The 14,683-nt window shown below is 38.3% G+C and overlaps 1 protein-coding gene across 9 annotated transcripts in view; it reads left to right on the top strand.

The window, feature by feature from the left end:
• The window catches only part of KIF21A (kinesin family member 21A), an 86,950-nt gene extending 73,604 nt beyond the window's left edge, over nt 1-13,346 (top strand). For all 9 annotated transcript variants that reach the window (XM_066318631.1, XM_066318633.1, XM_066318629.1 and 6 more), the window contains 7 exons: nt 19-155; nt 2,581-2,761; nt 3,109-3,273; nt 3,956-4,073; nt 6,884-7,054; nt 10,170-10,369; nt 12,099-13,346. In XM_066318631.1, coding sequence (XP_066174728.1) covers nt 19-155; nt 2,581-2,761; nt 3,109-3,273; nt 3,956-4,073; nt 6,884-7,054; nt 10,170-10,369; nt 12,099-12,192 — 1,066 coding nt within the window. In that variant the 3' untranslated portion in view covers nt 12,193-13,346. The remainder of the gene's footprint in view (nt 1-18; nt 156-2,580; nt 2,762-3,108; nt 3,274-3,955; nt 4,074-6,883; nt 7,055-10,169; nt 10,370-12,098) is intronic.
• Nucleotides 13,347-14,683: the final 1,337 nt, after the last annotated feature.

The following is a 14,683-nucleotide window of genomic DNA, read 5'->3' as shown; positions in this document are numbered from 1 at the left end:
ATTTTTTTTTTTCTTTAGGGGGATAATTAACCCATTTCCTGCTTCAAAATGCATCCGGTCATCCCCACTTCAGTGTATCTATACAGCTGAGGGACATACCAAGGCTGTGCTTTGTGTTGATGCAACTGATGATCTTCTCTTCACTGGATCTAAAGGTTGGGCAAGCTCTGTGCACCTTTGCTGCCTACAGAGGCTGCTTTGACAACTTGGGAGTGTTGTGAAATTCTCAGTTTGTGCTTAGTGCTGTAAACACAGTGGAAAATTCTAAGGGTCCGTTTCTCAACGTAAGCTGAAGAAGGATTTCCAGTAATTATCTAAAAGTTTCTAACTCCAGTGTGTAGTATTTAGCTGCTTGTTTGTAGTGGAACCCCACAAAAAGCAGTAACATTAACATTTGTTGAGTGATATGATGGTAGCAGTCATGGGTAGCATGTACACACATGATGTGAAATGCAAAATAATAGTTTCAGGGTAAGGGTGGAGCTGGGAATTGGCACATGTTTGGCTCTGCTGCACGGAGTTTAAATATCCTTCATGCCACAATTGCTTCTTTGAGCTATCTTCTTCATCTGAGGGTGTCTTCTGATTCCTCTGTGCATCTCTTTGCCTGTCCTTTGTTGTTATAAGAGCTGTGTGGCAGGTGTGGGAGAGGCTGGAATTTTAGTAGCCTCGAAGTTCCTTCTTGGATGGTGCAGTCACTCTATAAACTTCTCAAACTGATAAAAGCAGTGTTTCGAAGAAAACATTTTCCTCTTGTCTGTAGTGAATTTCAATTGTTGTTGCTCAGTTTGGCTTGAAGATACCACCAGAGGCCACTAGAGCTCAATGGTTACTTTTCACAAACACCTACTTTAATATAGCTCCAAAAGTGATTTTTGTATGTTGTGCTTTTTCTCTTTTCACATAAAGCGCTTACGTTAAAGGACTTGTTGTGTTCTTAGTTGTGCTGCTGAAACTATGGCAGACTTTTTTTCCTGAAAGTATCAAAGCTAAGGTGAACTAGAGTGGCTGGGAAAAAGTTACCACCTGTTGACAGGGAGATTCTCCTTTTCACTAGTTCATATAATGAATAAACCTTGAAATTTCAGGACATCCCTTTAATCCCCATATTAGCGTAGTTGACAAACCTCATCACATGCAGGTCTTCCACTGCTAATATTCAGGTATGGTTTCTGTGGTTGTTCTAATATGTTCTAAATATGTTTCTAGCTGGCTGTTAAAAATACCAAATGAGACACTTTGAGTGCATTGGCAAACTCTTGATCTTACAAGTTTTAAGCCAGCATTTCAACATTAGTGCAAGTATGTACAATTGTAAAAAAGGACATTGATTTAGATTTTGTAAGTAATACTTAGGTGATTACTGTTGAGATTTTGAATTTAGTGGCTGTGTGAGGAAAAAAGGGCATGTTTTAAAATTTTATTTTACATATAGATTTGTATTCTAAAGGTTTGGTAATTTTTTTAAACGGATGTTAAAACAGTGTTGCAAATATTTACTTTTTTGAAGTCATAATCTAGCTGCTTAAACTTATGGGAGAGTTTTTCCTGTATATATTTTTTGAGGGGAGTTTACCAGGTACACTTTTACTCAAGAGTGTATACAGTTGTTTAATTAAATAAGATGAAATCATTTGGAAATTGTTTGAATCATTTGAAAAAGCAGAAAGTCTTGGCTCACTGACATCAGGTAATACTTGCAGACAAATTCAGAAATGCCAGTAAACTCTCCTGTGCATTGCAGGTCTTTGATCTTGGTCACTGGTGTTTTAAAGTGGCAGACAGTTCTTGCTATACTTACCTTCATGCTGTCATAATTAGAGTCTATAATGAAGCTTCCTCTTCATCCTTCAAGTTCTTATTTCAGTATAAATGTGTGTCTAAAAGACATGGAGCAATACAGACATGATGCAGCAAGGAGAGTTTTCTGTTCTTGCCAGTTGTGTTGCAGATTTCTTGAAAACTTCTATGCATTTGGGATTTCAACATATAAAAAGTTGCAGTATTTAAATTCCTTTGCTACAGAATCCAAACAGTGACTAAAGCACTCTCTGATGGGATTTTCAGAGGCCCCCAATAAACTGAAGAGTTTGGATCCCTTCTCACTTTTGTAGTTTTGTTGTGGCAGTCAGAACTTGGCCATACTAAGCCTCAAAACTCATCCTGAGCTATGTTTTTCATAAATTTTTGAATAAAAAATTGGATTCTTATCTTCATCTACCATCATCCACACTTTACAGCCTCTAAATTGTCTGTATTTTCACTTCCCTTGAAATTTTTGTCCTTTTAAAATGCTTTGGGAGGTAATATGCAGATCTTGAATGCACATTTAATGATTAACCTTGCTTAGTTTTGATGATGATGATAGATGGATGACTGTGTGTATTTTTTAAGACCTACTTAATTTAGTTGTTTTCCTGCTGTATCTACAGAAGTGGAGGCAAATGTAGGAGTGCAAATGAATGCATGTACTTTTTTAAAATAACTTAGCTTAGGAAAACCATGATTTTTTTTCAGGTTGGTTTTTTATTATTATTGTTAATATTTCCCCCCACCCCCTTTATTTTTGTCTTTATTTAGATCGTACCTGTAAAGTCTGGAATCTGGTGACTGGACAAGAGATTATGTCTTTAGGGGGTCATCCAAATAATGTAGTTTCTATTAAATACTGCAACTACACCAGCCTGGTCTTCACAGTTTCAACCTCCTACATCAAGGTGTGGGACATCAGAGATTCTGCAAAGTGCATTCGGACGTTGACGTGAGTGTGCTGAGCCTCAGATGAAGCATTCAAATAGGTCTTAGTTTTAGATACATTTTATTATATTTAATTCAATACTGCAGCACAGTGTAACGTAAGTAGACTGTTGGGAATGGAAGCTTTCTTTACGTGTTCAGGTGAAGTCAGTATGGGGCACCAGTAATATATGGGAACAGAAAGCAATTTGAATATAGTTTTATGTGATGTTCAGTATTCCTAATTGGTTTATAGCCTTTTATGCTCAGTGAAATAGGCTTGTTTTTAGAGAGTATACAAAGTATGGCAAACAAACTATGGAACTTGAGTTTTTTCTTTTTTTTTTCCTTTTTCTCCTCCTCTGTACTCAGGTCTTCAGGCCAAGCTATGCCTGCTGATGTGTGTTCAGGAAGTACTAACAGAACAGTTGCTATGCCAGCTGGAGAGAACCAAATCAATCAAATTGCACTAAATCCAACTGGCACATTCCTCTATGCAGCTGCTGGAAACTCAGTGAGGATGTGGGACCTGAAAAGGTACTAAACACCAGCTGAAGAGAATGTTCTTTAGGTGGTTACACGTGCATAGGCAGCAAAGGCGTGCACATGAAACAGTCAATGAAGTGTTTCTTCTATATGGTAGTGTCCATACCTGGGCAAAATATGGTATCAGTTACAGATCAGCCAATCCATCTGTGGTGATTACAGAGATAATGATTTTCTCATGTGTTAAGGTTGTGGTGAATCATTTCAGTAAAAATGACTGGAAAAAACACAAATGTTTTGTTTGACAGGCACTACAAAACACACTCTTGTAAAGTGAATATGGGAATCCTGACTAGTAATTATTGATGAGATGATGGAAGCCAATGGAAGTAATGTAATATAATATGGAATTATGATAGCTGCACTACAATTACACTTTAACAAACAGAACCTGCTCCCAAAGAGTGCATTCAAAATATAGAAAATACTCATAAGCTGACTGATTCATCTTTACTTTAAAATGTTTTAATGTTTATTTTGCATAAATAGAGGGGTTTTGTTGTATTTAACAGATCTAATATTTATCCATGATATGAACAATAGAGTATAGATAAACTGGAAGATGAGTACTGAAGACATAAGAAAAATAAAAAGATCCATTCTGTCAGAAACTGTGCTATGGACTTTATTGGATAGATTAAAAATTAACAAATCCTCTTTTCTTCTCTTAAAGATTTCAGTCTACAGGAAAGCTGACTGGTCACCAGGGTCCTGTTATGTGCCTTACTGTTGATCAAATTTCCAATGGACAAGATCTTATTGTCACTGGTTCAAAGGATCATTATATAAAGGTAAACCACTAGTATTTGCTTATTTTAACTTGGGTCATCAGCATGGGATGCAGGCTTCAGCAGAAGTGGCTTACGTCTGCACATTCAAAATGTGATAGCCAAGATGAAAATTATTTCACCAGTCATGGATCATGAATAATATTCAGTCATAATAAACACTTACCACTTCCATGCCTTTTTTTGTTTCACCAAGGAAGATGGATGCATGGTTGGCTCTAGTTAAATTTTTTCCTAATTCCCATTAAATTGAATGTCAGGTGTATAAAGTCTTGGAGAAATATTCCTAACACCTACTTTTAGGTAACATTTGGCTCTTTAAGGTATCTTGAGTCAGTGCCTCTGTTTTGGGGTGCAGACCTAATTGTTTCATCAGAGACACCCTGTGGGCTCTTCACATAAGAGAGTCCAGGATTTAGCCTCTTCCTGGAGTGTTACCTGTGTTCTGAAGTGGGGAAGACAGCAAGGTCAGCGCTTCTCAGCCAAGGTGGCCAATATACTTTTCTGCTTCTTGGAATTGTGATTAATTCACTCAAGAATACAATATCTGGGTTTTGGACCAGTGACTATTTGAACCCACAAGCTCCTGTTTCTCAGGGCTACACCAAATCACCAGACTCAGGGAATTGTAGATCATCTGTTAAGCTGGCCCTCACACTGCAAAGAATATGTGATGCATAAGGCCAAAGAGAGATTGAGGAAGAAACCCTAGCTTCTTATGAGGGGATACCCTTTGTTCTGTTCTTTTCACACACTGGAAAAAGTGTATGAACACAGCTCTGGAGCAGGATCCAGAACCTGTGTGAGCTTTCTCACTGAGCTGGGCTTTATTTTTTTCATATTCTAAAATTCTTGGATGCTTGGCTGTGCACTATGCCAGATGCTAAAAACTGCTGGAGAGGTTGGTGCATAATTTAGCAGTTTGGGCTGTGGATTTGAATCCTATCAGCAGTGTCCCTGTGGTTAGAGGCCAAGGGATTCTTAGGCAGTGGGGAGACAGAGGCAGGCACTCTGAGAATTACTTCCCTGCACAGATCAGAATATTGGGTTAGTTATGAGCTGCCATCCTGGCACTGTGATGAGTGAAGAACCTCAGTGGGAACAACATGGTGTGATCTTGTAATGCAAGTTTGTCATGCTGGGAACTCATGTGATGAGCAAGGAGATGGGAGGGGCTTTTGGAAAAAGCTGTCTACTGTCAGAGAAGTTTCTGTCCTTCTTGTGTCCTTTTTCCAGGGCCAGGCGACATATACCCTCTTAAGTCTGTCTGCATCTTGACTTTCGCCACTAGAATGTCCAGGGATATTTCAGCCATTTCTATGTGCTTGCAAATAGTGTGTGTTCTCCAAAATGAATGCCTCCAGAACTTTCAAGCCACTTTGGATAGTATAAATGATCTGTATGTGCATAGTCAGTGCAGCTGTCTACAAATTCTTCATGTTTCTGTTCAGCCCAGAAAAGAGAAGGTTGTGTGGAGACCTCATAACTTTTTAGTATCAGAAGGAGGCTGCTTACAGGGAAGCCAGAAAGGGAATCTTCATCAGGAACTGTAGTGACAAAACAAGGAGTAATGGGTACAGACTGAAAAAGGGAAAATGTAGGTTATGATATTAGGATGAAAATTTTCACCGTGAAAGTGGTGAGACATTGGAACAGGTTGCCCAGTGAGATTGTGGATGCCTCAGTGCTGGCAGTGTTCAAAGCCAGGCTGGATAAGGCCTTGAGCAGCCTGGTAAAGTGGGCAGTGTCCCTACTACTGAAGAGAGGTTGGGACTAGGTGATCTTCAAGGTCCATTTTAACCCCTTAACAATCTGTGGTTCTGTGCATGGGTAGGTTTGTTGGGCTACCAGATCTGGTGACAGACTCATGCCACAGGAAGCTGTCTTGTCAGTAATATTAGTCATCTGTAAATAACTGATTTTTCTGGTTTATCATTGAATTTTTTGTTACAATTGGAACTGATGCATGTTAATTGAATGCGGTAACTTTTAAAATACCTTTAGCTCACAAGGTATTATTCTACACCACCAAGATCTCCCTTTTCTACTGTCAAGCTTATTCATTCTAAAAGGCCAATAAAGAGCAAATAATAGAGGATGAAGTTTGACATTTGCTTGTGAAACAGAGCTGGTGGTTTAAAAAGTTACAGCTCATGTGTTCTTTCAGCTCAGTCTCACTGGGTGAGTTCTGGCTCCCTAAAATATAAAATGAATCAGGATTGCTTACATTGCAGCTCTAGAACAAAAACCTGATGGGATTGATTATGGCTTAAATTGTTAAAACAGCCTTATTTAAAGAGTCTGTTTTAACACCCCATTCTTGGACCACAGGCAAGGAGAGAGGTGTGTCTAGGCCAAGAAAAGCATCAGTGTGTAAAATTATGTAACCCTTACCAAAACAACTTGTCTGGAAAAATATATTAGTGCCTCTTTCTGAAGCTACTTACGTGTGTAATTCTCCCAGTGTGAGTTATGCTTCCCAAACTCACTCATGAGCTTTGTTTCTCTAGCCCACCACACAGGGTACATATGGGCCCTTCCTGTGAAGCTACTGTGCTTGTGATATTGAAGTAGTAGTACTTCTTCCCAGAGCAGTGTTCTCTGAAGTAAGTGGAGTATTCCCACTTCAGGCAAGAGATGGAAAAGAAGAAAGGAGTGGTTCTGGTAGATAAGTTCTGTCAAATGTATATCATGATACAGTGGCCTGTAATTAAACTTAGCAAGTTTTTTTCCCTAAAGATATAAGCTGCATGACTTTCAAGCAGGTTAGATGGCAGAAAATTTCACATAACGTATTTTATTATTTATTTTAGATGTTTGATGTGACTGAAGGCGCTCTTGGAAGCGTAAGTCCTACACACAATTTTGAACCTCCTCATTATGATGGCATCGAAGCACTTGCTATTATGGGAGATAACCTTTTTAGTGGATCGAGAGATAATGGAATTAAGAAATGGGATTTGTCTCAAAAAGACCTTCTTCAGGTAATGAAAAAAAATCATGACTGCTGTGACAGTCACGCTGTAGAACTGTTTTCAGGCTGTATAAATGTTCAGGCTCATACAATGACTATTCACATAGACACTGATGTTTTTAATAGAGAAGGCATAGAGCACTGACTAAGAAAGAAATCAATAATGTACTTGATCTTTACATGCGGTTGCTTTTCTCTTCTGTGCGTATAGCGTCAGGAAATTCTGATGAAGTGGTTATCCTGTTTTAGCTCTGAGTACGTGGGGTTTATTTTTTCTGCTTCAGAATAAAAGCAGCATTTGCCTCATCTGTGACTGGAATCATTGGATACTTGTCATTGACAAGTTAGTAAATTTTGGGTTGGGAATTCATTAATGAGAAACTGTGACAGAGGGTCACACTTGTGGCTGCTGTTAGGAGCACAAAAGAACGAGGCAGGCAGCAGGAGGTCAAGCAGGAAAGCTTCCACTTTATTTTTCTAACTCCATAATATATACAATTTTACAGACAGGCCAGGATTGGCTACACAGGCATCTACTTCTTCAACCTCGTTGGTGACCATCACCATCAATCATCTTTCTCCTCCCAGAGGAGAAGAATTTAAACAATTCTAAAAATATACATAGTTTACTTGAAGCTGCGTGAGAACAAAATGCAAACAGTGAAAAGCAGGCAAACTTGAGGCAACAAGAAACAGTACTTTAGATCAGGCTACAGAATATTTTCTTGTGAAGAGGTTTTACAGCCTGTCTCATTCTCCTGGTCTTAGACCTTAGATTCATCTCCTTATACAGTGCACGTGTTATGTAATGTATACAACACACTCATCATAATGCTTGCTGTCAGAACACATTTGCTGTATGTTTTGCCTTATGTAAAAAGGAAATAAACAGAGAGAGTGAGTGTAAAAGGACCTCAAATCGAGGGAATTTGCAATTTGTTTGACATGAAGAACTTTGATTTTTGCCTACCTGCTATAAGCTGATCTGTTCTCTAGGTCTTATGAGAGGTTCTTGAGGTATAGTTGTGACTATTTAACTTGAGAGTGAGCGAGAACTGGAAGGCAGAAAAACAAATAACAGAAGTCTGTTTTTGCAATAAATTTTAGGGAAAAGAGGAGCGTGCATTTAATATGCAGACTGATAGCAAGGAAACAAATAGAATTTTAAAGTATTGGGACATGAGAAAATCATGGACTGGCTACTTTAAAAAGAAAATTTCTGTATGGGCATACTTAGTATCCCATAGATATATAAACTTTCTTGGCCTTCATTCAAAATCATCTAGTTTGGTGCCAGTTCCTTTTCAGAATACTATGAAGACTTCACAGTTAAAATAAAGATTCATAAATTTAGCTTCTGACAGAAAATATTCACTTGCCATATTGGGACATCTGCCTTCACATCTGTCTGTCCAGAAAAATGTACTAAGCAGCTTTTACCAAAATCACAGGCACTGGAAAGATTTTGTATTCTCAGAATGACTTCATTAAAGTTGTACGAAGTGTCTTCACTCTTGCCTTTTAGGCTCATTAAAATATTATGTAAGATGCATTTTTGCTATTGCAGTTGATTTAACATCAGAAAGAGTACAGAATCGGGGTGAAGTAGTATGTAAACTGGACTAGTTATATCACTTTTCTTGTTTTCCTTTTGGCATATGTGCATTTCATAATTTCTCTACTTTGCCTTCCCCTGTTTGTTAGTTTTAGGAGTAGAACTTGGTAAGAATAGTCTTACACTTTATTCTTTCTTTTTATTTCTATAAAATTCTGTTTCTTTTTATTTCTATAAAATTCTTTTTATTTCTATAAAATTCTCTATTCATTGTGTTTTATAGGGAATGAGAAGTGCTGTTGCTTTGCTAATCATGTGATAATTCAGTGTGGAAGGACCCACTGGAAAGTGACACAATGGGAAGTTGTCCTGCTGGTACAAGCAAGGCCAACTTTGTAGTTAGGTCTGGTTTCTTAAGGCCTTGCCCAGCTGAGTTTTCAAAACCTCCAAAGTCGCAGATTGAGCAGCTGCTGTCCTTAATCTACCCAGCAACCAAAACAGAGCCAAGCTGCTTTACAGCATAAATGCTAATGTTGCATCTGAGGTCTTGGTTTGGGATACATATATTGACCAGGTCTGATCCTCTATAACTGATGAAAATCCCTTAATAAGCATGCTATTCGAAAGAATTTGGAGATCATCTACTTCACTCGGTGTTACACATCCCAAGTCACAAAATTCTGCTGTGGCAAAATTTATGAGAACCACAACCACCCCTCCCTGCCCAGTTTTATGGAGTGCTGCAGAACCAGACTACCAGTGCTGTGTATATTATAGATAAAACACCAAGGTCATCCTAGAAAGCTGAATGTACTCTATAATGAGCAATGCAGCAAAGCAAAGCAATCCTTACCAAACTGAACTGGAGAAAAGCCACTTTTGGTATCCCCAAAAGACAGCAAATTTTGGCTAATATTTCCCCATATTTTTTATTTTTTTCCATGTATTTATTTGTGAGAACAAATAAATTTAATCAAATAAATTTGAGAACAAACCAAAAAGGATGTTGTTCTCAGCTGGTCTGTGCAGCATTTAGAATTAGAAGCCTTTTAGTGCCATTCCTCTATAAAGAATTAATGTGTTTCTGTGAAGTGCAACATCACAAAATCAATTTGTAATGTGTAGTGGGAAAAGGAAAAAGAAAGAAAGAAGCCAAATGCAGAAACAGTTTCTGTCTCCCTGGTGTATTTTGGATTTTCTTTTTATGTGTTTTATAGCAGTTTTACAGACTTGAAACATAATACAGAGACCATATGTTCAAAAATGCATTCAAGTATGCATTTGAAAACATGCAGACTTTGCATTATCTTAAACTGATTTCTGTTCCAAATTAGGTCAATTGTGGATATTAGATTTTTTTCTTGTTTTGCAATACAATTTCACAAAAAGAAACACTCTTGGAAGTTAGCACTCTCCTTGCTCTAAAGGTGCAGAAGCCACCCAGAGCCTTGTAGCAAAACCGCTGCGGGACAGGAACTCAGGCCCACAACTTGGGATTTTTCCACTTCTGTGCTTGTTCCTCCAGATTTTTTTGCAGCCCTGAGAGACTTGTCTGCCTTCTCTCTTTCAGCAAGTTCCTAATGCTCATAAGGACTGGGTCTGTGCCCTTGGCTTGGTGCCCGGTGTGCCGGTTCTGCTCAGCGGCTGCAGGGGCGGCACCCTCAAGCTCTGGAACGTGGATACCTTTGCACCCATTGCAGAGATGAAGGGACATGACAGCCCTATAAATGCCATCTGCACCAACTCCAGCCAGATTTTTACAGCAGCAGAGTGAGTTCTTCATGAGTCTTTGTTTTCTGTGTCCCCCTGCAAGAATTCTGCCCATGCACATGTGTTTAGGACATAAAAGTATAAGTCACTTCATAGAAAGCATCAGGAGACCTTGTCCAGTCTATGCTCTTCAGTGCTGGTATCTATCCCAGCCATCTCCAAATTGGAATGCTTGCACCCCAGGAGATGCACATGATGCACTGGGGTGCTGGAATAAATTAGTACAATTCAGTGGTTAATGTAGATAATTAATAAATATACATGGCAGTGTGGGCTTAAAAAAAAAATTTAGTCATAGGAGTGCGTGATCAAAAAAAGTTTGGAGACCACTGATCTACAGAATGACAAGGAGAATTTGGCAGTACTTGAGAACTTTATAAGCTTATCTCTACAGCTGGACTATTTCCTGGTAGGACTCATTCCTGACCTGTGCAAATTCTCCTAGAAGCCGTGGCACATGACTATATGTCTGTTGGTTTGTTGATTGGTTTGTTTTTAAGTGCTGGCATACAACAGAAGCTTTGTAAGCCATCCTACTGCACTGCAAACATCTTGATTTGAATATTTTTTCAGTAAAAGTGAGCAATTTGAGCACCTGAAACCTTAGGGGAATTGACCAAGAAAAATACCTTGTAAGGGAGAATGTGCAGGAGACAGTAACAGAGCCTCTTTGTGGTGTAGTCTGAGCACAGGAGATGACTTGTTACATTCTTGTGCCAATTGTGGAAGCTTCTGAATTAAAAGCAGGTCTTTCTGAGTCATAGCAGAATTTCAAAGTTGCCAAAGTTCTCATGTTTTGGTGGTCGAGTTTTATGTTTAAGCACTAATAGGTAGGGGTACAGATGTCAAAGCTTATGTCTCTGTTTGCCTAAAGATTATTAATCCATTTAGAACGTACATGCATCTGAAGTTCATTCTCTTTTTTTGGTCATAAAAAAAAGTTTCAGCCTTTTGGTATTTCTAGCAGTGGGCTTAAAGTCTAAAAAATTTAGAATGTTCCTAACAATTTACAGTGAAATGAAGGCACAAGTCAGAAAACACTTATAAGTGTTCCAAAGGGGGTTGTGAGGAATATATGAATCAGTGTTGGCTAGTCACTCAAATGAATGTTTATGAGAAATTCATAACTTTCCTTTCAGGGAATAAATTGCTATTCAACAAGACTAACTCTTTATTTTACTTCTAAATTATAATAGAGTTTTGTAACACATCCTATGTGGTATTTTATTTACACATACTTTAAAATTGTGTGAATAGTGATTTTTTTTTTTCTAAAGTACAGAACTGCAGTGTCAGCTTTTAAGTACCAGCTCACTGGTATGTGCTATATAGCACCTTGCAAATGGGTTTGTTGGGTATTTTTTGTTGGAGAGTTAGGACTTCATATTGTCTTGTGGTTCTGTGCTTTATTTACTTTTTCTTCTCATAGACTGACACCTCTTTACTTTCCTTAGGCATAAAGTCTTCATACTTTCTTAGATGTTAAAGGTTATAGCCAGTGCTGTGATAAGTTTAGAGAATTTTCAGTGTCCTACATGTTAGATTACAAAATCTCCTGGAGGAGGTGGAATAACCCTTGCATGCCCACTAAAGAACTGCTATTTTGCCAACAATACCTTTCTGAATAAGACACTCAAGCTTTTAAGGAAGCTTCCCTTGGCCCCCTTCACCCTCTCTCCTTTCCCAGTGTATTCACAGTGTTCTAATACTGCTTTGTTTTGGTTTTCAGTGACCGCACTGTGAGGATCTGGAAAGCTCGAAATATAATAGATGGACAGATCTCAGATACAGGAGATGCAGGGGAAGATCTTGCCAGTAATTGAAATCATGGAGGATAGAGGAATACGTTGATCAATTTGAGGTGCACTCTATGCAGTTTGCTGCATGTTTATTAGTTAAACACTGATGACTGGAATGGACTGAAAAATGTGTGAACTCTTCCACTAGACCTGCTGTCCTTAAAATATGTACTGTATTTAATAACCTCTTGGTAACGTGCTTGAGTCTCAACAGTCACGTGTATCTCTACATATTATGGCTGAATTGGTGTGCATATATAATACTTGCAGTTTAAATTAACTGGAATTCAGTCTTCTATAATGACCATCTCAAAATTATAACCTGAAATACGTAACAAAAGTGCTCTGCTGTATTTCACTTATGAGTATGATCAGCTGTTTTGCATTTTAGGGTAACGGGAAGAAGCCTGTCCCAGGAATAAGCCTTTGATGATGAGAGGCAGTTTGAAGATTTTAAAGGTCACTTCCACTGTTGTTAGGGGAGTGGAGTGAATAATAGATGGGAAGAAGCTGTTAAAGATACATCTACCTGACATGGCTGTGTCCTGCTAACAGCAAATGCCATATGAGCTGTGTGTTGATAGCATATAATCTGTGTTGACCAAAGTTGTGCAGCTGTGTATACTCTGTGCTCAGGACTAGGACTCAAAAGCCCACAAATGGCTGTGTTTTATTTGTGTTTTGCCTATGTTCTGCAATGACTAGATGTTCTTAATGTCATGACAAATATATCTTAAACTATTTTTCTTATGGATTTGTTTCTATCATCTCACATTTTCTTTTTTTGAAGCAAATTGTCTTTCCTTTTTACCTAATTTTATATGCTGCTAAATGTATTTTAAATACACTGTTTTGCAAACCTTGGCAGTTACTTTGAGAACTGAACCACGCATATTGGAAAAAGCTATGTAAATAGATGGTTGTATAAAGAAAATACCTTATCTTGTGCCTGTATGACTCTTAAAGCTCTTGGAACCTGGATATGGAGGAAGGATGTATAATTTACCCAACTGCTCTGAATATTAATTTGTAAATTCTGCAAATTTTAAAGTTATTTGTAGATTCAGAAACAGTGTTTGGATATTGAGGTTTTTTTGGTTGTCTTGTTTTTATTTTCATAAAATACCAGTCTGTAAATTATAGCTTGTGTAGGTAAAAAATAAAGATGTGAATGTGAACTGCTTTTTTGCCTTGCTCATCATAAAATTTCTTATAAAAATTTCACTTCCCTTGCAAATGTGTTGAATATAAACCCCACAATTTTACACAGTGCAGTAGAGTAGCTTGGTGAGTACTATAGCCCATATATTGTTCTTGTATCCCATGTCTGTGCTCTCCTTGGCCACTATTTGTGTTTTCAGAGTACTTAGCAACCCCAGGGGGATTCCCTTGCACTTAGTACAGGACAGAAGCAGGTGACTGCTGTTCCTACAAGATGACACTTCTCTTACCTTATTGCACATAGGCTGTCAAGCAAGGAAAAGTTCTGATGCCTCTTACTGATCTTGGAGGAATTACTTCCTTCTCTGCTCAGCTTGAAAGGAGATGAAAATACTGCTTGCAATTTGAGGTTACTGATGTATTCCAAGTTTTGATAGAAATGGGTGATGAATGATATATATTGTTAAAAAACAATGTATAAATTAGTTAAAATAAGCAGCAGCACTACCACTTAGTGTTTGTCTATCGTGCTTTTTAGCTGTTCAAGGGGTCTCCACACGAATGATTTGGGACTATATCACAAATACCCACTGGAGAGTGGATTTACATGCAAGACTCACACAAGAGGCTTTTTGCCTGGTGAGGGTCCCCATTCCCCTTGGCCCAGCAGGTGTTTTGCCAAGCTACACAAATGATACCAACACCTTGGTGACCCCTTGGTTTTGGGCCTGAACACTCATGGCTGTGTGTGTAAGACTCCTGTGAATATTGTGTTTTGCAACCACTGGACAAAAGCCCTTGCAGACCTTGGGAAAAGCCTCCCTCTGTCCAGCTGCTCAACTCTGGCAGACCACGTGAGGTTGTGTGGCCATGGCCTGAGCTGCAGATGTTCTCTCCAGGTGTGCTTGGCATGTATTTTGTTTGGCCTATCTCCTGATAGGCACCAATGTTACTTAACGTATTCATAAAAATATTTAAATTTTTTTTTTTCCAGAAAGATATTTCACCTAAACCAGGTCTTACCATAGAACAAAGCTTTCACACCTTTGCTCTGAAAGCACTTGGCATCAAGTAATTGGAAGGAAAATGTCATTTTGTAAAGGTCACAGTATCAGTGTCTTGTTTTAATGGAGAATTTTTTGACTGTTTGTTTTTCTCCAAACTTCCTCGGTGCTGTAAACCCTCATATGTGACAAAAGATGATATGAAATCAGAAAGAGGTAAGCACTGGACTCCCACTCTCTGAACATGCTTGTATCAAAAAGAAAAAAAAAAAAAAGAAAGATGGTCTCTGAAAAATTACTTTTCTAAGAAGTCGTGGGAAAATCATGTTTTCCTCTCAAGGTTGGAATTC

Source organism: Sylvia atricapilla, chromosome 5 (assembly GCF_009819655.1).
Source record: "Sylvia atricapilla isolate bSylAtr1 chromosome 5, bSylAtr1.pri, whole genome shotgun sequence".
Lineage (NCBI taxonomy): Eukaryota > Metazoa > Chordata > Aves > Passeriformes > Sylviidae > Sylvia > Sylvia atricapilla.
Note: the sequence above shows the minus strand (reverse complement) of the source record. Positions and strands in the feature narration are given on the sequence as shown.